This window comes from Haemaphysalis longicornis, unplaced genomic scaffold (genome assembly GCF_048455015.1).
Source record: "Haemaphysalis longicornis isolate Haplotype H1 unplaced genomic scaffold, Haemaphysalis longicornis Haplotype H1 scaffold_1, whole genome shotgun sequence".
Taxonomy (NCBI): domain Eukaryota; kingdom Metazoa; phylum Arthropoda; class Arachnida; order Ixodida; family Ixodidae; genus Haemaphysalis; species Haemaphysalis longicornis.
The window spans coordinates 49897197-49919412 of record NW_027526203.1 but is presented as its reverse complement, the minus strand read 5'-3'; the positions used below and the strand labels follow the sequence as shown (position 1 = coordinate 49919412).

Here is a 22216-nt window from a genome sequence, read left to right as displayed (position 1 = left end):
CTACTAGCGTGATGCAGTTATTTTTGCACCCAATATTTTACACGCTGCCTGTTCGCAGATGAGGAGGTGCACATGGAGGAGTTACTGCAGTTCTCGTTCGACCACGTGGACAAACTGGCCGAGCGCCACGGCAAGACCGTGACAGAAATGGAAAAGCTCCGGCTTTGGGACTACATTCAACAGATGCGAGTAAGCGTTGCAGGTCGGAGGGTGGCGTCCCCAAATAGCCACAATCTGCTCCCATTCGAGGAATGTCGTGGAAAACATCTTGTAATGGACCTCTCCCGGGGTACGTCATGCAGCGGCCGTGACGTCACGGCGAGCGCACGTGCTGGGTGTGGCCGGGAGGATGATTGGCAAAACATTCGGACCCGCGCGCGGCGCGTATGCAGTGAGGCTGCATTAGACGCGCGCAAAAGTGGAGTTTGTGTTTATGTGTTTACTTTTCTGATGCTGGTGGGTTGCTGTGCTCTCGGCTACGCAAATCGTGCGAGCAAAATCAGCAGCAGCAGACTTTGCCGCGTCCCCAAAGAGGTAAATTCGGCAGGTATTGTGGATGCACGCAATGCGCCGAAGAGGCTGGCAGCCCAAGCAGCGACATCGTCCGGTCTTACTCATAGCAACATTTCTCATTCTCGAACTTCTGCTGTACTTCAAAGCGCAGTCATATCGTCTACATGGGCAGTACGCGCTGATGACTGCCATAAAATGAACCATCTGCAATCATGCAGCACCAGCAGAAATAGTACCGGGGGTTGGGGGCAGATGGAAATTTTCTTGCTGGGAAATATTGTCATGTTTTGACAAGATAGAGTACTGTATTAAAAATACCATGAATGCCTAACCTGCTTAGCGACGCGAAATAAATGTTTCGACGAAGTATCCGTGATAGCCGCCTGCCGTCAGATCGACCACTACAAGTTTGGTCGTATGGGGAGATCTGTTCAAGACGAACCAATTTAATTGCTTGTAAATGCAATAAATTTTTTCCTTGATCAAAGATATTATGCCTTGAGGATGTGGCAAAACAGAGATGCTTGCCGTGCTCACATGTAGCATCATGCCTTCCGCGCTAGATGGCCGCTCACACGTCTCCAAAAAACTCGAAATCTGTTGGCCCTAAGCGAATGGACTCAGTGAATGTATTCTTTTGTTGCGGCCTTCCGACGCAGGCGTATTCAGCGGGTGTACAAGGACACTAACTTTAACTGTCATGAAATAATGAGTACCGGTAATTATTTCAGTGCCACTGTCGCAAGCTATACGCACTAACCATGTGTGGCTGCTATGTTACTGTCACAATGGCGATGAGCCATTTCGCGATGGGGAAAAATGTAACAAAACAATCGGTCACTTACGTAGAGCGCGACATCATCGCGATAGTTTTATTTCGAATAATTTTTGGTTTTTGCTGTTTATATTTTTGTTTCGGTGCTGCTAATTTTACTTTTTAATTCTTTCATGCTTTACCTTTCCTTTTTCCCCTCGACATGATACCGTTCGTAAAGCGGGATTCACACGACGGAGAAACCCTCTCACGGAGGCGGACGGATATGTGATGTTAACAGCACGTGACCGGATTATCCAGCCTGGCGGCGCATCCACACGTGCGGAGCTACGCGGAGTGACTAGCAGACGACAGCGCCGAGGAACAGGTTCCATTCCCCGCCGAGGGCCACCGCCGTCGAGCGAAAACATGCGGAGGCATTTTCTTTCGCGGAGCCACCGCGGGCTATCCCCACGGAGGGGCGGAGCCTAAAACCGGTCACGTGAGCGGGTCCCGCGGGCCCAAAACGAGAGGGTTTCTCCGTCGTGTGAGTCCCGCTTAAGCCACTGTATCCGGGCGACGCGGAGATACGAAGAACAGGGAGTATAGTATACGCTGCCTGAGGCACCGCGCCCAGCTTAAGGGTACCTCCGAAACAACAAAGGTGCTTTCCTTCGTATGTGTTCTAACACAAAGCATCTTAAAAAAAAACATTCTTGGAACGCGTCACACAAGCACCAATCTTCAGAATGACTCGTTTATGCTGTTCTGTCGCGCACTGATTATCCAAAAGCGTCACTCGTCATATACGAAAGTGTTGCAGAGGTTGTTGGTGAAGAAAGCTACATGGAGGTGCGACGTCCGCAGCTAGGCTAGCTAGACCTCCACCTGTAATGCAGCCGGCCAGCGACGGTCCGAACCATCGGCACATCATTTCTGTAGGGCGCCGCGCGGCCAGGCCGGGCCGGCGGCGCAGGCGCGTTCTGCCAACCGCCGCCGCATTTCGCGGCCGCCAGCAGGCGCCACCCGTTGCGCACGTGCACTTCGTGACGTCACGGTGTTTACATACAGGGAGGGGTTTATTAGCTTTATCGACAGGCCGGAATTGTATTTCCTCAAGCGCCACTTCAAGTGAATGCACACGTTGTAAATTACGGGTATTTTGGAAAGAACAAAAAAAAACGCCTAACTCAATGCTCGCACATAACAGGGCAGCTTTACCTGTCCATGTCAACAAGAACTGCTGGCAGAGTCCGTGCACCTTTTACAGTTAGGTGGCCTCCGAGTCAGCGCCTTTCTTCTTTCTTCTGACGTGATAATCCGTGTGACCTATAGGCTATCTCGAACAAGACCCCGCTTATGCTATGCAAAGAAGCTGTATTTGAGTGTAACCATTGAGATCGGGAAAAACATGAGGATGGAAACGAAGTAAAAATGGTGTTAAAATGCGCAAAGCCCAACAAATGCTGCCCCTTTGGTCCTTCAGACTACTGCACCCGGATCAAGACTGTCGAAATGGAAAGCGATAGGGAGGTTTGCGCCCCTTCCCCGCGCAAAGGACGTTTTTTTTCTTTAGAAACACAAAAGGCATGTACTTCACGATTTCATTTGCTGGAACTGTAAGGTGTGAGGATTTACATAGCCGAGGATTCAAGAACTGAAGACCGGAGTATATGTTGAGTTGAAAGTTGTTTTTCGGGGTCCTTAACGCTGCGGAAGAGTCAATGATGTGGCAGGCATTTTTTTTACATGCGAAGCAGCTTATGGCCGCGCCTGTTCCCTCCGCCGTTGTGCGGCCGCTGTTGTGCGGCGTCCACACCCCCACTGCGCATGCGCATCCTACTTTCCCTCCTCTTCTCTCCTTGTCTCATCTCTCCTCTCCGGCATTCCTCCTCTCCTCTCCGAAGCTCATCTCCTCTACGGGATTGCGCAACGAATGGCAACACCTGCGGCTCCGCGTGCGATAATGCGAAGCAGTTTAGGGTTAGAGGCGCGACGGTAGCCGCTGCATACTCCGCTGGGGGCGCCACTGTAGATCCGTGGTATAAATGACGAGCGCGCGCGCTCCTCTCCTCTCCGGGATTGCGCAACGAACGGCAACACCTGCGGCTCCACGCGCCGAACTGAAAACTAATGGTAACTTGAGTCGACCCCATGGCTGCTTCGCATACTACTCAAGGGTTACTCTACGGGAAGATGGTGAAATTTTTTTTCAGGGTTATTGACGTGCGTGAAAGCTCAAAAACTAGTGCTCAGAATAGCCTTTAAACGGATCGACAACTCTTCGTAGAGTGGGTCAGACTTCGAGGCGTTTATTGCTTAAATCAAGCCTTAGCAGGGGTTTGGTTAGGCGCGGAAGAATGTGGCACAGTTACGATTTAATTCCAAGAACTGCGATTTCATGGGCGTTCTTCGTTTTAGGTGATACCATAAACATGAGGCAGCTTTCGCTTTTTTTTTTAATTTGGAGAACTTCAATATTTGCTACAAAACATCTCATTTATGGTCATTTATGGATAGATCATTCATGCGCATGGTGGCCTTAAAATGTGATGTATAGGTTTCGAGTGAGTGTATTTAGACATACCGTTTCGAACTGTTTTCTCTGCATTTGCAAGCACGAAGAACCCTACTGGGTGACACCGGAAACTGTGCCGTGGGAGGAAGTTGAGGCACGCTACGCGCTGCCTAGTAGTGCCCCCCCCGAAGACTTGGCGAAAGACCTGCTGTTCTGCCAGAGTAGTCCTGTGTCGGCTTCTGCGAGCCCTTTTTCCCGCTGGGCGTCCAGGCCCCAACTGAAGTCACCGACAGCTGCGGAAGTGACTACACACGGACGCAAGGTATTATTTGCCGCTTTTCTGCCTTCTGTTGAGTACATGCTACAGAACGTTTCTGTGGCAGTTACGCAGCGAAGGATTTTCCGACCTCACCCTTGCACTACACCGGACGCGATTGCCACGACCATGACACTCGGTAAATGACAATGCCCCAACAGGAGATCGGCAAATCATCTGGGCAACTAGAGCATTCTTAACTTACCGTAAAAACCCGCGTATAATACGGACCCGCGTATAATACGAGGTGTAATTCTGGGACATCAAAATTAGAAAAAAAAATTTCATCCGCATATAATGCGAAGTAAAGAGCACAGAAAACATTTATTTGCACTGCAGTTACCGTTCAGTCATTGTCAGTTTTCGCTGCCACTGTCTCTCGACGTCCGTTCAGACACCGTCAGGTTCGCTGCCGCTGTCTCCTGAAGTCGCCTTGTCAGAAATATCTTCCCACAGAAAGTGGTCCTCAGTGTGATCAAGGGCGTTCGAGATGCCGCATTTCTTAAAAGAGCGACTGACGAGCTCCTCTGGGATGCTGGACCACGCATCCGCGATCCAGCCACAAAGCACCGCTGGAGAAGCCCGCGTCAGCCATCCGGTAGCTGTCACTTACGGGTCTCCTGACCTCATTCACTCTTGGTAGCAGGACCTGATGCAGTCTTTGAAAGGCTTGTTGATGCAAACGTCTAGCGGTTGCAGCTGGGATGTCATTCCACCTGGAATGACAATGAGTTTGGTGCGGGGTTCGCGCAACAACTTCTTCACGGAATCATCCAGGTGGCAGCGAAAGGCGTCCAACACGAGCACTGACGGGAACCCGCAAAAGTGCTTCAGGCTGCCGACACCACACAGATTTTATCCAGCAAAGCAACAGTTGCTTTCTCCACCCGCGAACGCTGCCTTCGGTGACGCCGAACTGCCGTCCTGCGGCGCAATTCCTGACGGTCTCAGCACATAAAATAACTTTTCTTTTAATTGTAGCCGAATACTGCCTTCGTGCACCCGACATCGTGATAAACTTGCGGTGAACGTGCCGATCCTTCGCGTGGTCAAAACAATAAAAATGGCGCCGGCTGAGAAAAGCAGCAGCCAGCTAACGCCACCGCAAGACGGCGCACCCTCCGCTGAAACCGAAAGTGCAAATGTTCGGCTGAAAACTTTGGGATCCACATATAATACGAGGCACAAATTTTACATAGTACAATTTGGAAAAAAACCTCGTATTATACGCGGGTTTTTACGGTACTACAAGGGAGGATTATATTAAACTTTCGCGGCAGCGGAATTTTTTTAGCCTGACTTTAAACACAAAATAGTGGATGAGAAAAATAAAAAGTGGAAGGAATGAGAGATTAAGGAAATGGTACTTTGGGTAAATTATCCATAAAGCTGCCACGGGTCGGCATACATCCGGGAGACAGAACCTCGCATCTAAATTCCCGAGCGAAAATGGTTGCACTGAGGTTGCAGTCTGGAATGTGTCAGGTGGCTCTTGAAGGAGCTAACTTCCGATGAGTGAAAATCGGCAGGATAGGTATTAGTCGACGTCTGGTCATTCTTGCAGTAACTGGACAGAGCTGATTGAGCGAAGCAAGATCTTTGAATGTTCCGACCGAGGTACGCGGCAGCAAAAGGCGGTTATAACAACCTCAAGTTAACGCGAATGACACCATTCATTCCGCCAGTGAATGCTGAGGTCATTAAAGTCCGTCTAAAATATTAACTGATTCTAGCCAACCTCGTAGCTTCGTACGATGTGTGGATGGTGGTGAATAAAGCTGCTGTTAAATAACCTCTACGACAGGCACAGCAAGCGTTATCCTTGCTAGACATTTGGCAGCTCTAGCAAAAGTAGCTCGTTTAGCTTGGGCCACTCAAATTTGCAGACGCCACCACCCGCAAAGGCGATTTTGTTCTGCAGTGCCAGCCGTACGCGGTGACACCGGAGATTAGCCCGTATGTGACGCGGTGAATTATCAGCACATCCAGGGAAGTAATCGCGTTGTCGTTGCGTGCTTTTCGTTTGCTACGCGTGAGATCCAGCAGAAGAGCGCAGGTTGTTTTCCGTGATTACGTAACTGCTTACGGTGAAATCGCGCCGCGTCAAACGACGCCTCTATGTGGCCGGGTACCGCTGACTGCTGGCACTCTGAACGACAGCGCTCCTCGTGGGTGTTGGCGTCTGCAAATTAAATTGGTCTATGCGAAATTACGACCGGGCCGACTCTCTCCGAGATTCGCGCAGGCGCAATGGAAAGTTCTCTAACCCAGCAGGTATCAGCAGCTGTTTCCAGCATGCTACGAAGCCGTTCGCTCGCTTGTCCTAGACAAGCCTGACGCGCAGTGTACGTTAGGGGTTTCTTCCGGCATCATTAATCCAGCTTTCTAATCCAGATAAGCGTTATGCCGATATTTCTTCATTCCAATCTCAACTAAATCATAGGGCACTCACGTGATCAAACACCCTATATAACACAAGTTATTTTAAAAAATTCCCCCGCATTTCCCCGAAGGGGAGTATGAGGAAGTGCGAAGCACGGGGTGATGCTATGAGGGGGAGTTTGTTGAAGTTCGGTGGCATTTTGCCCAGTTACATTAACACACCCTCGTGATCACGTTCGGCTTAACACGCCTCGTTTGTCCCTCTGCGGAAATCTTGGTGAATTAACGTGTATGTTCGAGAGGAGGAGCGCACCGTTCCGCAGCGCACCGCAGCTGCGAAGCGCCGACCGGAGTGAAGGGAGAGGAGGCGCAGTCACGTGAGAGAATGCAGAACTAGCGGGTTTGTAGTATCACGTGTACACCACGCAGTTATCAAGCCGCTATAACGCCGCTGAGTCGCCAACGCACGCCGCTGACAACATAGTTTGAATGCGTTAAAGATATAAGGCGCGTTACTAACACTGATACCAACGTCGCGACCGTGGCTTAGTCGGTAGAGCGTCGCGCTGCGGCCGCAAAGTCCGCAGATCGAAACCTGGCGCCGGATGCTGTTTTTTTTTTATATAGTGTAGTGGCCTGGCTGGCGCGCCGAGAGAGGGTGTTGCGAGCTGGAGAGTATTCGCCGCGAGCTCGACATGTAGGTGGCGATAGCGTCGCGCTGCTAGTGTGGATGTTCCGCTGAGCGGCCCGTAAGAATGCACACTGTGGGCGCGCTTCGTGCCTTTTTCCCGCCGTATGTGCGCACGAAAGGTGCAAACAAGAGTGGTATGCTGTAGTTCGGTTCCTCAACGTTCAATGTATAGCATGGAAGCGGCAGTCAGTTTTCATTACGCCAAAAAAAGCAACGACTCATCGGGAATCTCAGAATGGCCGTAATTGTGACAATGAACTTGTACGCTGTGGCTCGTAGCAAGCTCGATCTTTCCAGACTATGGCTTTGAGCTTTCAATAGGAGCATAAATAGAAACAAATGAGGAAGCCTCGATCTCTGAAATTCAGTTTACAACGGCAATCTCAACCGCTTTCCCTGGTATCATGACGCATTCTTGCATTTGTGGGATGCCCTGAAATAATAACACTACTTAACTGCCCCGAAATTCTTTCTAAGAGCTTACGATATTTTTTGTGTGTTCAAAAGGCAACATAAAATTACTGAATTTTGATCAGTGCAGAGATATAAATGTACCCGCTGTAACGGGTCTTTTAAATGAAATTTTAACGACTCTGAAGGAAGGTTTGATGAATAATGGTGTCGGATCAATTATTTACGGCTTTTGTCGCAAGTGAACTTGCGAATTGAATTGTCAGCGCACGCAGTACAATCAACATCTCATGTTTAGCTAGGTTTTCGCAAAGTTACAAGCAGCTGCTTACAGTGTGCAGACCAAGCTTCTGGGACCTCACAGTGAGCACACATTTTCTGTTACGGCTGCTCTGTTGACCATTAGCGTTCCTTTTAAAATCTAACAGGTGCCTGCAACAGCGAGATGTGTTTGCACGAGGTCGCGGGTTCGATTCCCGGCCGCGGCGGCCGCTTTTCTGATGGAGGCGAAAAGCAAAAACGCCCGTGTGTACGAGATTTCGGCGCACGTTAAAGATCCCCAGGTGGTCAAAATTAATCCGGAGCCCTCCACTACGGCGCGCCTCATCGCCTGCGTTGCGTCGGCGCGTTAAACCCTACAATCAATTAAATCAGCGAGATGTGGTTGCATTCTTGCGTATAAGGTCGCTTACGAACCCTAAAGATGGCAATAAATGAAGTTGCGCTGTTGCAGATGTAGTAAAACATTTCCTTTTTATTTCTCGTTGCGAATCAGCGCAACGGGTTCCCGGTAACTACTTTGTTTTGTAAACTGAATATCGCCTTTGTCTTGGCATTTAATTCTTGAGGCGTGGTTAAAAAATGAAATTCTGTGCATTTAGTTTTTTTTTTTTCGGGAAGGGGGGGGGGGGGGTCCTGCTGACGTTGCAAGAGCAGCGAGAAGAGAACGCATGTAACGCGAAAAGCCAAACTATGGTTATAAGTATTACATACAATCGAAACTACACTAGGCGCCGTGTTCTGTAGCGGTGAAAAAGCAGTACGTATTTTCAAAACTGATTAACCCCCCTTTGGTTCGGGATTGTCTAGGAATTCTGGCTCGCCTTTTTCAAAATTGTATTGAAAGCAAGCATTGTGGGAAAAACAAAAACACATGTGGGCAACAACGTGCATTATATTACGCGTTTTCTCCTCTTTCTTTAAACTTAGGTTCACCTTAAGAGGTTAAGTCGTGAAAATATTAGGCATTTGGTTATGCTGAGTGAGACACGTTTCTGGACAAGGTGATTCATGTCGGATTTGAAAATGATTTAAATGAAAATGACACACGAAAGGCCACATGACAGACGCAAACTCAACTGCTTAATTTTACCGAAAAATCCCCCCTAAATACTCTTCCGCACCCATAGAAACGTATTTTAAATAATACGTAAAATTACCAACTCGATACAGTTGAATAAATGTTTATTCCTCCTCCTCAGTATAAACAACGACTGTCGAAAAATGGTATTTATTTTAGAAAAGGTACGGGAAGGACACGATCACACAGGCGCTTGCGGGTGTAAAATACGTGTCCGGTAATGTATGGGCGATAGCGCACGGGTCGTGTGCAGTGTAAATGTTTTTGTTTGTTTCTTCTTGCTATAAGCACGCATATGCACAGGTCTTGTCGCTTCTTACCCGTTTCGCGTACTAAACTTTCATCCTTTAAATAATCACCACGCCACCTTCAAAAAGCACCCTTCGACGTTCCCGAAACGGCAGACGACTGCACTCAACAATGAGAAAAGTGCAATGTGTGGAAGCAAACACTCAAGCGGTGACCAGGGCGAAGATGTTTCGTGGAATTAAACCAGCGCATTAACCCGCAACGGCCGCTGATTATTGCGTTTCTAGAGGAAATGCGCAAGCAGAGATAAATTATGTCATTGCTTACTGCCAAACGAGCACACATATTGGTTGTTTTGTCGTGTGCAGCACGCGTCTTCCGCCGCACGCAACGTGAAAAAGCAGACGACGCGAGAGCGCCATCCACACTAGGAGCGGTTCGTCTCGCCGCCGCCAGGGGCCGACTGTGTTCGCGCTCGGGGCGAATACCCGGTTACAACTTAAGAACGGCACCACCTCATGTAGTGTATCACTCCGCCGAAGCGCCGGACCCGTGACGTCAGTGCGCGCGCGTTTTGAAAGAGGATCGCGCTAAATTCATGACATCATCTGCTTTTCTCACCGAGTTTGTTCGTCGTCACTGCAGTAATTTATAGGCAGATTAAGTCCTAAAAGTCATGGAAACGACTCGTGTCCGGTGTGGTTAATGTGTGCGTGCGCTGGCGGTGATTGCTATCGGTTGTTTATATTGCGTCTCTCATTTCAGAACTGATCGATTGTCCACACCTCACCCCACCTATTCGTGAACGGCGCGAGATTTCGTAATTATGACATACGAATGAACAAATAAGTTTTAATATAGGACGTAAAAGAGCGAGTGCGTCATTAATTTATATGACTCACTATGTTACAAAGATCGATGCAGATTATGCGTACGTGAAGTACTCGATGTGCTGAAGCATTAATTTCGCGACGTACGCAACATTATGCGTGTTTGACGACGACGCGGAGAACGATTTCAGATTTTTAGATTATGCTGATGGCTAATAACAATTGCATCAAACACTCTTGTGTTTAGTAATGTGTGCACAAAAGCCACGCCAATCGGAGGTGCACATAGGTAGCGCGTTGTTTGTAAAAAGGAAAAAAAAATAACAGAATTGCTCCTTTCAGATCACGCGTGAAAAATAGCTTCGCTTCTGCTTCATTATTACGCGTGAGTTTATTACTGTCTCTTCCTGGTTATTGCTCCTTACATGTGCATTGTCTAAGCCCTGCCGTCATTTCTACGACTGTCCTTAATATAGCACTGTTACGCGTTTTTTTACGCAGTCTTGACAAGAAAGCCTGCGGTTTACAGGAAGCGACCATGAAGTGTCTGCGCGTAAAAACCGTGCTTCACGGTGCTGCACATTTTTGGGAAAAAGCGCTTTTGCGATTCTGATCGAGTCTCGAAATGGATGGTAAATTCTCCATTCCTGAAAAATGCTCTTTCGCAGCTGCCACGGTAATTGCGATTTTGACAACGCCAATGTAGGTTATAACAGGCTATTTCGATCACTTCTTTCAGATTTTTATACGCCCTAACACACGGCATTTGGAGTATCATTTTACGAAACTGGGGAAAATGCCTGTACAGGGAACATTTTTTGGCGTCATAGTTACAGCTCACCCTTTTATGCCCATTTGCTTGAATTTACATCTGCTGGGGCAAGCTCAAAGAAATCGCAGGCCAAATAGCAAAAAAGTTCGCTTTTCTCTTAATTATATGTGGGAGTGAATTATTCACACTTATAATTTGGCTAGAGAGCCGCCACTTATAAACAGCATTTGTTTTTATTCCCTTTTGCGCTCATATGTTTATGAATGAAAAGTTGTAGTGTCTTCTACGCAAATTCAAGTGCCAAAACAAGGGCATGATGCAGACAGTCTCACTGGCAGGCATACTCATGCGTACGAGCTTGAGGTATCATGGACACGAGCTTGAGGTACCAATTTACAAATATGTAAATTTACAAATCTGGGTTAGAACCCAGAAACCTTAGCAGGCGCTTCCTCCTCCTCCCCGCCCCCCCCCCCCCCCCAAACTAAATTGGGCTAAAACGTGTTGTGTGGTTTTGACATGGAGCTTCACTGAACAACAGAATGCAGAGTGCGACAGGTGATTCCCGGCAGGCCTTCCATCTGGATTTACCACTAGGGCACTACCACAGGTGTATGAAGACCTTAACAGTGCCCGTACACAGTTTTGTTCAATGTTTCCTCCACATTATCACAATAACGCACTGCTAAGAACCTCGATATCTGACATTTCTCTCTGAAGTATGCTTTACAGTCCAGATGTTGAAACTTGAAACTCGGTCCTCTTTATCACATTAAAACAAAGTTGCATTCAATGACCTCCCCATGCCCGTAATATAAGTCACATTTTATCGTGTCTTACAATGAGCCTGAGATTATTATACATGCTTTCGTTATAAGCAGTGTACTCTACACGCACAAAAATAGCAACGGCTGCTTTTTTGATACCATTCAACACGACACCAAGCCAGGGATGTGTTGAAAAATTGCAACTGCACCGTAAATTGTAATTTTTTAATTACATATTACATACATTGAACTACACTGCAAGCTTTGACTTGAAATCACATAAAAGCACACATGTAGTCAGAGTTAAAAGTACATATCCTCAGTGAAAACACAACATCCCATACGTGGCGCTGCCATGAGAAGTCCATTCAAGCACATAAGTAGCATATGATGCCACTTAGAACACTGCAGTGATTTCCCTTATACCGGAATTCCAAATGCTTCCGGTGCAAAGGGGCTTAGTGAGATTGTTATACAAGTCGTTTTTTGCCTCAGTACCTCGGCAACTCTTCATTGCCAGCAGTTTCAAATGAAATAAAATCAGCAAACAACGAGAAATATGGTTGCAGGTCACATATTGCTGCAAGACAATTTCAAGCTTATGCGCAGAAGGTTCCTATTCATCAGGCACAACGCCACAAATTGGATGCAAAGAGAACAAAACGACATGAGCACATTTTGTACAGCAGCCACTTATCGTAGCAGCCATTTAAAAAAAAATTCTGTACTGCCGCGAGGCACAGTACTCTCGTTGAAGTTTGTCGCTGAAAGTTTCAGGCAGTCCGATAACTTAATCTGACAGCCTTGCCCTGGTGGTATTCAGCTTATCTTGTGCATTGTTGCAATATGTTGGCATTCGTTCCAAGGGCAGAAGAGTGTATTGTGGAAAGGTAGGGCACACATGGTAGCAACGTCAACAAATTTGTTGGTTCGACAGTAAATTAGCCTGCTAAATGTAGTCGTGCAGGCAGAACAGCCATTCTTATTAAAAAGAGACTTCCTTAAAATTGTTGACTGCAAGCTTGGGCAGATGGTGGTTTCTCCCTGGTCGATGTAAAAATGAGAGGGAAGTTTTTCTGTTTTCTTTGCGTGCATTCCCCCGACAAGGCACAAGCTCGTACTGACCTGTTTGCTTCCGCACAAACAGTACCACATAATGTAACGGGAAATTTATTTCTTCTTTGTGAGGGGATATTAACTGCATAAAGTGTCAGTGACAAGGGAGAGCAGAGCCAGACACTCTCAGCTTGTACACTAATGTTCGTTTTGTGGGGACAGTGATAGGATCCATGCGGACCCGGGACGTCAGTGGGGTGCCGCCCCGCAACACATGGCCGCATGGCACGTTTCAAGCTCACCTGGACCGCTTCTGCGTTACCAGGGACTTCTTGCAGTGGGTGGCTAGATGCGCTGTCACACGTCTTTTCTGACCATGGACTAGTGTCTTTCTCCATATTAATCAGTTTGGCTCGTGTGGAAAGAAAGACCAGCAATCGCCGGATAACGAATCCTGACGCTGTTCACAAACCCCAACTCGTTGAAAAGGTAAACAAGACCACTGGAAACCTTGAAACCAACACTGCAGACGTGGCCGCATGAAAATATTTTAAGGAAAGATTTGAGCGTGAGGCCACAAAGATAGGTAGGCGAAGGCAGCCGAGCATAAAGTTACAGAGCGTTGCCTCAATAATACAAGATTGTCTTTTCAATAATGCAAGATTGTGTCACCATCCCCCTTAGTTTTATGTTTCATGTTCCTCATCCCTACATTGTTGACCAGCCATGTAAACAACCTTGTTATTGTTCCAGAAAAGAAGTTGAATTCTGCTGCATAAAGCAAACATAGTGGGAGGATACACAGGTGGCAAGCTCGCTGTAGGCCAGACCGCTATTCAACATTTGGTGGGCTCTTAAAAGAGCCGTTTGGAGCTTCGGAGCTGAAGACTGCAGCATGGTAAGCCTCACTCCATTTGCTCGATGCCGGAGAGGTCGTCATCTGCACTCCCACAGCTGTCGTCGTCTTCCTCCTCCCCAAGGCTGATGATGATTGGCTCCACATGGTCACTGAACCCACGCGCCTCTCGGCACTTGTCCTCAATGCCAATGACGTGCTCAACAGCCTTGGCCCAGTTGCTTGGAGAAACATTCTCAGCTGCTGTGATGAGGAGCTTCCGCACACTGTCAATCTTGAAGTCAGTGTTCAGCCTAGCAACTTCACCTTTCATCTGCGCCCAGATCAGCTCGATGGGGTTAAACTCGCAGTGGTATGGTGGCAACCTCAGAACGACGCACCCAGCCTTTTCTGCCGCGACATCAACCCTGAACTTCACAAACTGGTCTTTCACTGGCGCCACCAGTTCAAGAAGCTGCTTCTTTGTCATCGTTGCATCACACGGGATACCTTTTGATGTCAGCCAGGCTAGTATGTCAGGCTTGCGTGAGGACATGATCGGGACAGTCTCCAGCCGCCTGGAATGGTAGGACGCGTTGTCCATGACGACAACACTACCCTGGGGCAGCTTAGGGAGAACCGAGTCAAACCAAGCCTCGAAATGCTCGCCGTCCATTTCCTCGTGATAGTCTCCCGACTTCGTTCCTTTGAAGACGGACAGACAGCCGTCAACAAAGCCGTCCTCGTTGCCGATGTGGGTGACTATCAGCCGCGCTCCTCTTCCGGATGGCTGTTTGAGCCCAGTCGTCAAACCACGCAGGAAAGCGTCCTCAGACGTTTTCACTGTATCGTCCCTCCAAGCCTTCGTCACGGTGTGGCCAGCGTTTACCCAAGTTTCGTCTGTGTAGAACACCTTGCGGTGCTGCTGCCTGTACTCAGCGACCTGACGAAGGTACCGCTGCCGCCAAATCAGCACGTCCTGACGCTCGATCATCATCGAGTTTCGTTCGCGTTTCTCGAAGACGAAGCCGATGTCATTCAGGAGGCGGCGGATGGTCCACGTTCGAAGGCTGGGAAGATGCTCACTCCTCCGAAATTCTTCCGCAGTCTTCTGTGCAGTAGGAGGCTCGTTGCGCCGGAAGAGGTCGTGCACAATGTTTCTCAGCGCGCACAAAGTGAAGCTTTCGTACATCGCAGTGCGGCGTTTGCGGTTCTCGCTTCCGGGCCTTTTCCGCGAAGGTGTTGTCAGCTTCCCGTCCGTCGCCTTCGCTTTGGATTTGATGTCCAAAACCTTCCGAAAACTGACACCGGTGTACTCACTTGTCTTGCGGCAAGTTTCTTTCACGCCAACGTGCTGGTGCTCCCCTCGCAGCTTCATGTAGACGTTCAAAACTGTCTGCTGAACGTGGCTACAAAGAACAATGCCGCTGCAGTTCTTCCTGTACAGATGCTTCGGCGTTGATGGGCTCTGAGGGGGCGGTGAACTCGCCCCAGACCGCAAACGCGACGAAGAATCTGGAGTCGAAGAAACAGTAACAAATGCGGCTGCAGGTGGTACTGCGTAGTCATGCTCCGCCAAAAAATCGACCTCGTACGAGACGTCCATGTTGGAGAATGAGATGGTGTAAAATGTGGGGACAAAAATACAATGCGTGAAGCAAAGAGGCCACTATACGCTAACACATCGTAATTTAAAAGCTAGTGAATAATGCATGCGTGTGTAAAATACAACACGTAAGCCATAAAAAGTAAACTGAACTTTGATATTTTTTTCTTAATAATGTTTTGTTTTGTCATTTTTGCACCGGGTTTTGACTGGGAATGGCATTTTTTTATAATATTTTTACGTTTTGATACACGGTAGTTGTGGTAATGTATCTCACATTGAAATTTTAAAATCCCAAGAACATTAAGTTTACTTGTTTTGTTTTGGGGGGTTCTTTTATTTTGTGCTTCCAAAAACATTCGCAGTAGCGCACTCTTTGCGCCGAGCGGAGGAACAGCCGGTTGCGGTGATGAGGTGCGAGGTGCCGTTTTTAAGTTGTAACCTGGTATAGTAAAGGGGCTTTAGGAGAGTAGGCGAGGGGGGAGAGGAGGCGCTATGCGAGCGCGACGATTCAGGCTCGCTTAAGAAGTGCATTCGCACTTATTCCTGGCCAATCTCCCACGTGGGTATGTGCCATGTCAGCGGCCAGGCAGCGCGCGCCCATCTCCCCCCGTTGCTAAGGAAGACGAAAAGCGCGCGCACCCGCAGCTGTTGCTATGCGGACGGCGGAAGGTTCGGGGTCGCTTATAAAGTGCATTCGCACTTAAAACGTGTTGTCCGGAAGATTTGCAAATCTGCTTATTATAAGTCGCGCAACTGGTGCGTGTTGAGATCTCTGCATAATTGCATTGATCTTGTATAAAATTTTAGACTTTGTGGTTATTCCAGGGTAGAGGATGAGGAGGAACAAACGTCCCTATGAAGCAGTTAGCCTTAGGGAAGAGTGCTTATTCCAGGACCCCTTAAGACCGTCATACGTTTTTGGGCGCTTTTCACCAGCAAAAGCTGGTTGTCAGGGTCCGAGCTAGACAGCGCTCTCTCCCAGTGCTGAGGGGAGAAGGGCAGGGGGTGGGGGGGCGAGCGTAGGTTTGGTTCTTATCACAGCCACACATTGTATAGTAGAGGGTACCCGGAGCCTCCCAGAAGGGACACTGCGAGGAGTACAGGGTGTTAACAAAAACTCAAAGGGCTTTGACTGCGTTATGTTCGGGAAAATATTGCTGTTTCCCTCATCACGGCAATGAATGCAAAGTTGGAAAGTGCGGCACAAAGTTCAGCAATCAAATTGTAGAAGTTCGGCTTTCAACAATAGAAAATAACTGGCTACGCTTAGTTGCATAGATACCACTGATCTCCACTTAGTTGCTGGATGGCGCTTCGCCGCTGTCGCGGCCGGGCGCGCGCACGGCCACCGGAAGCTCAACGGCTCGTCCCGGAAGTCGGGCGTCTGCTATGCTTTTCAACCGCTGATGAGCGTCCCGATTGGCGGATTTTGGCATTTTGTTCTCACTTTATTGCATTTTGGCTATACACATTGCGTTCAGATCGCAACATATGCTATACCGAAATATGCGTCGTTAATATGAAGCAGAATTTAATTGCAAAGGAGAACGAAAATGTCACCTGGGTCTTGGTTTGGGAGACGACGCAGCTCTAACGGGATTTATGCTAGAAATTTATGCTAGGGATTTATGCTAGAAAGAAAACAACGTGGGCACGGCGACAGGCTGTAGCCGAGTTCGTGCGCCCGTTCTGTCAAAACAGTTGTCAGTAAAGTGGTCACTGCAGAGCCGGCTGCCTGGGGATAGAGAGCTAGTTACACGGGCACAGTTAACCACGGTTAAGCAAACCGCGGTTAGACAAAACCGCAGTTTGCTGCGTTACACGACAGACGAAACTGCGGTTACGTCGCTAACCATGGTTAGCGCAAAATGAGCTTGGCACCTCAGTTCGGTCACGCTAACCGCACTTTCTGCAGCCGCAGTGCTCAAAATCGCACAATTCAGTTCGGACGCAAGTGGCAGCGCATCAGCGGAGGCGAAAAAAAAAATCACCTGGCGTTCGGAAGAGACAAAGGTTCTCAAATAGCGGGCGCCCAAAAGCTGTCCCCAAGACGCGCTTACGTTCTTTGCATCGCTCTCGCAATCAGCGTGACTGCCCGTCAGCAGCGGCTCGTTACCCGCCGCGGTGGCTCAGTGGCTAAGGCGTTGCGCTGCTGAACACGAGGTCGCGGGTTCGATTCCCGGCCGCGGCGGCCGCTTTTCTGATGGAGGCGAAAAGCAAAAACGCCCGTGTGTACGAGATTTCGGCGCACGTTAAAGATCCCCAGGTGGTCAAAATTAATCCGGAGCCCTCCACTACGGCGCGCCTCATCGCCTGCGTTGCGTCGGCGCGTCAAACCCTACAATCAATCAATCAGGTGCGGCTCGTTTCCCGATCCGCCCGATCAACTACGACAAACTCCGTGCTAAATTTGTAAATTCCGCGCGTCGTCCGCCAGAAATGTATATAGCAGGCAATCTTGAAGCGTTTTCAGCACACGGAAACGATCGGCGCGCGCGTCGGCCGTGCCTGTAAACACGCCGGCGGCGCGCCTGCCCGCACGGCACTGCTTGCGGCCCGAACCGTCCCAGACCACGGCAGCAACAGCTTATCGCATCGCCGCTCTTTGAAATCAATCTGATCGCGGAAAAGAACTTCCGCATTCGAGAAAATGGATGTTAGTGCGGTGAAAAATTGTGCTATGGATTGTAATTATTCGCAGTTGTAGAGATAGCGGTGGTCAAATATCTACCGCGATGCTAAAACAGACCTAAGCAAACCAAGCCGGTTGCGAGCTGTTGGGGAAGCCCCTCTTCTCGCCGCGCACGAGTGCGTTGCGTTTGTGTCAGAAGCGAATGCTTTAACGATATTTCTTTTTGTCTACACTGCTTCTCTTTTTTTTATCGTGAAGTTAAAAGTGTGGTAATTTATTTTTGTTGCGCTCATAATCAAGTGACTGCGGTTAGCAAACTTGCAATTTCGCGTGCAACATCCAAAACCGCAGTTGGCGATAACCGCGGTTAAAGTTTAGTAACCACGGTTAAACTTAACTGCGGTTACTTTCGCCGTGTAACTAGGGTATAAGTTTGCCACCCAACGCCGGTATAAATCCGGCTTAGAGCGAGGGAATCTGCGTAACAAGAGCCCCAGCTTAAAAACGACACTGATATGACATTTGCGTTTCGCTGCGTATCACGCACGTCGTTCAGAATATTGTATACTTCCAAGTAGAACGTCTTCCCAGACGACTTCTCTGGTCTGCTTGTACAGTTTACGGCGCAACAAGCAGGCATTTTTGGCGGAATGCTTGCGAAACCAGCCCATGCGTAGCATGCGCTATGCTGGAACGGCCCGACTTCCGGGACGAGCGCTCGAACTTCCGGCGGCCGTGCGCCGGAGACCTCGAAGCGCCATCCAGCAACTCTGGTGGAGATCAGTGATAGATACTATCGAAACCATGGAAGGACCAATGAAAAATGTTCGTTTATGACGAATTTTCTTTGCATGCGCTTGTACGCCAGTGTACTTGTGCCTAGCGTGATAATGTGTCCGACACTATGGCAGACACTTGAAACCGTCATGTCTTGTGGTGTTTGTGTGCAGTGCACGACGGAATGGTTGGCACTGTCGAGTGGATCCCTGATGTCATTCTTGCTAGTACCACAGAAATTGGTGTGACTTCTTCTGTGGGCTGTTTGCAATGCTACGGGGCATAAGCTCTCGAATGCCTTTATATATCTTTTTGTGCTCTAAACACATTGAAATATTAAGATTTGAAGTGATTTGAATCACGGAAGGAATCGAGAGCACAGTCATTTTCAAGATTGCAGGAAACAGTAAAGGTACGTCCTAACTCGAGGCGCCGCGTGCAGCGTTGCGCGCCGCAAAACGCTCTTTCGCGGCAAGATTCCTGTGCCGCGCAAGGATAGGTCTGAGACCCATTTTTGCGGCATGGCGCTTGGCGCCAAACTCTACACTCTTATTAAAAAAGGTCGTAAAAAGGTAGTAACGGCCGTATTTACTAACTCCTTATGAACCTTACTACCCCGCAGGTTTGTACGTAGGCTCTGCCACTAACTGCATGGTTAGTAAATTAACTGAGTGTAGGAAGTGGTATGCACTAGATTAAGGTCGTGCTTATGACTACGTTGTGCATGGCCAGTTAGTAAACGCATGTAGCTCAGAAGAGTGCTATCGCTGGGGCTTTACTAGAGGGGGTAGTGGTGCTTACTGCCTGCTTCGGTTAGTAATTCTGACAAGTGCTACATTTACTACCTCCAGTTACTAAGTACCTATATGTATACTGGGACAAGTAACTTGTTAGTATTTCATTAGTGAATGCGCCGAGCTTTTTTAAGAATACGAGCCAATCAGCGCCCGCTTCACGTGTGCTGCAAGGTCAGTGCTCTGCCCGGGAAGCTTGAACGGGTCTGCGCGCTCGAGCGCGCAGACCCGTTCTTCCCCTGTTCCCCCGTCGCAGAGGGCTTAAGCGCTGGACACATGTACGATTGGTACACATGATTTGCATGCGACTGATCGTTACAGCTGTCGCCATGACTAGTACGCGTGAATTTGAGACACATGGCCCGATGCGTGCATGCGATGCGTCGTCGGCGTCGCTCCGCCCACTGTTTTTGTTCCATGGTGAACTAAAACGATCGCTGAGCTGAATTTGTACATTCCGCGCGTTTGTTCGCAAGAAATGAATACAGCAGGCAATCGTGAAGCGTTTTCTGCTTTCGGAAACAGTCCGCGCACAGGCCGGCCGCGCCTGCCAGCTCGGCATACTCAGCGGCTCGAACCGGCGCAGACCACGGTAGCAACCGCTTGTCGCTGCTCTTCTGAATCAATCTGATCGCTAAAATGAAGTTCCTCATGCGAGAAAGTTGGTGTTAGTGTGGTGAAAAATTGTGGTAGGGGTTGTTGTCAGGGCTTAATTTAAAAGCGGCGATCAGATCGGCCGCGATGCAAGCCTACGCTGACCGGTCACCGCGGCGCGCGGTGAGCCTAGCGACCGAGAGATGCCGATACCTGCACGGAAGAATCAAAACAGGTTACGCAGATGTCTTGGTCACCAATCGCTCAAACGGCAGTTATAGGTTAAATAAAGTTCAACATGCGAGAAAGGGTATGATAGTGTGGTGAAAAGTTCTGTTACGGATTGTCATTCACAGCTGCACAGATAGTGGCGATCAAATATCCGCCAGGATGCTAAGCCTAAAGTTCCCATCACCCGAGCCGACCCGAGCGATGCAAGCTGGTTGCGGGCTCAGCGGGCTCTCATTGGCTGTAACCTCACGACGATGGCAACGATGGCACGACTGCATCTCGCTTGCCAGTCGCACGTCGTGAGCCTCTTCCGACCAGCGAACGACGCTAAAACGTGTCCTAACTATCAATCATAACGATCAGTCGCATGCCAATCGCGCGCTCCCAGTAGTGCGGCCTTCAAGAAGCGGGGGCGTTTCGCGCGCGCGACGTGGCGCGAGATTTAGTTACCCTAATTTAGTAGAGCGTGCGCAGAGAGTTGCGAGCGCACGCAGAGGCAATGCAGCGCGCGCAGCAACGTTCTCGAAAAGAACCAGTTTTAGTTGATCGCACGCAGCTGATGCGTGGATCAACAAGTAGCGCCGAAATGCGCGCTTTGTGGGTCATGCAGCGCCATATTGGCGAACGAAACGACACATGTGGTGGTCGGCCAGCGCCCGACCTTTGTGGGGAGTCGCCGTTCCTTGGTTCCTTTCGTTCACGGGCGAGAGACAGGAAAGAGGACGGGAGGGGCCGCGCGCACGGACCGCAAGAATCCCAAACTTGCGGGCGCACGCAAAGCGCGCGGCTCCCGCTTAAATACTGCGCATGCGCTTTCACGCCACCGCAAGTTTCTTGCGTGTGCAGAGCTGCTTCGTGCGCTCAACTAAAGCTCTTTATGATTGCCGCAAGTGAGGACGTACCTTTTAAGTGTCGTGTAGATGGAGAAAAGAAAACTAATATTTATGTTCTTAGCTCCTCCTCCCCACCCCCTCCGACAACACGATGCCAAGCCTAATGCATATCCTAACTCATATTCATACCTAATAATTTCAACCTAATGATACTCTTTAACGTTCACTATTGGCGGTGAGATCTTTGAGTGGCGCCCCCTGGCTCTGACGTCGGCTTAGGGATTCGCGCCACTGTCGTCTGCTACACTCCGCTTGTGAGGGGCAACAGTGCCTGGGCTAGAAATCGCCCGCTTCGTTGCTGTAGTGCGTTAAAAAGCATATTTCTAGCGACTCAGTTATTTTGCCAGCTTCTGACGCATCTGAATAATTTGAAACTGTATCCCCCAGAAGCTTCCAACACACGAAGAGATAGAGAACAACTTTCTTCAGAGTATCTGTCAGAAGATCGTGTGTAACTCGTCCTTTCTTGCTTATTCGCGAGGATCAGCGATCAGAGCTTCTCGATAAGTATTCAAAATGCGTAGGCGTTCCTGGAGTATTTTTGAGATGCTCCTATGAAGACTCAACAGTCTAATACTACGTACCAAGCAGCGGCCTCTACACGCTCATCGCACAGCAGGAAATAAAGCGGCTTTCTTCTGTTTCTTTCGTTGTTGTCTTGTATCGTTTCTTGCTTTTTTTTTTCTGCCCAACGCATTAATTTTTCTGCGCCGTCACCAACTTCTTATTAGTAGGCTTCGGGATGTTTGGGAGCCTCACAAAGGTCGTGTGGATATTTCCTTCATTTTGTATGGCATACATTCCCTTCTTCACAAATTGGCTTTCATTACGGCTGCGTGCAAGAAGGTGCATATCCGCAGCGTGCTTTGTTTATGCACATGCAAATACAATGAGAGGTTTGTGCTACGCCACCGCGATCGCGCCCTAAACAACGTGGTCCACAGTACTCGAAGGCGGCTTTTGTGCTCCGAATTTCTATCGTAATTATATCGTTATCATAACGAACTGACTCTCAACTCGAACAATGATGACATGATTACGGTGTTGAAGGCATGATATACTCGCTTACTAACGTAATAAATAGTATACCTGCATATATTACAAGACTCGAAACTGAAGAAGAATTCAAAGTAGCTCTTTATTGCTTTTCAACCCTTCCAGGCGCGCAGAACAAATCCTATTCTAGTCGGGATGGCGTTCTATGATTTGAAGAAAATTATTTTTACTCTCTT

The 22216-nt window shown here is 48.8% G+C and overlaps 1 protein-coding gene across 2 annotated transcripts in view; it reads left to right on the top strand.

The window, feature by feature from the left end:
- LOC144163979 (uncharacterized) overlaps positions 1 to 22216 on the top strand; it is a 44831-nt gene that overhangs the window by 11868 nt on the left and 10747 nt on the right. For both annotated transcript variants that reach the window (XM_077694620.1, XM_077694616.1), the window contains exons 2-3: positions 59 to 189; positions 3886 to 4107. In XM_077694620.1, coding sequence (XP_077550746.1) covers positions 59 to 189; positions 3886 to 4107 — 353 coding nt within the window. The remainder of the gene's footprint in view (positions 1 to 58; positions 190 to 3885; positions 4108 to 22216) is intronic.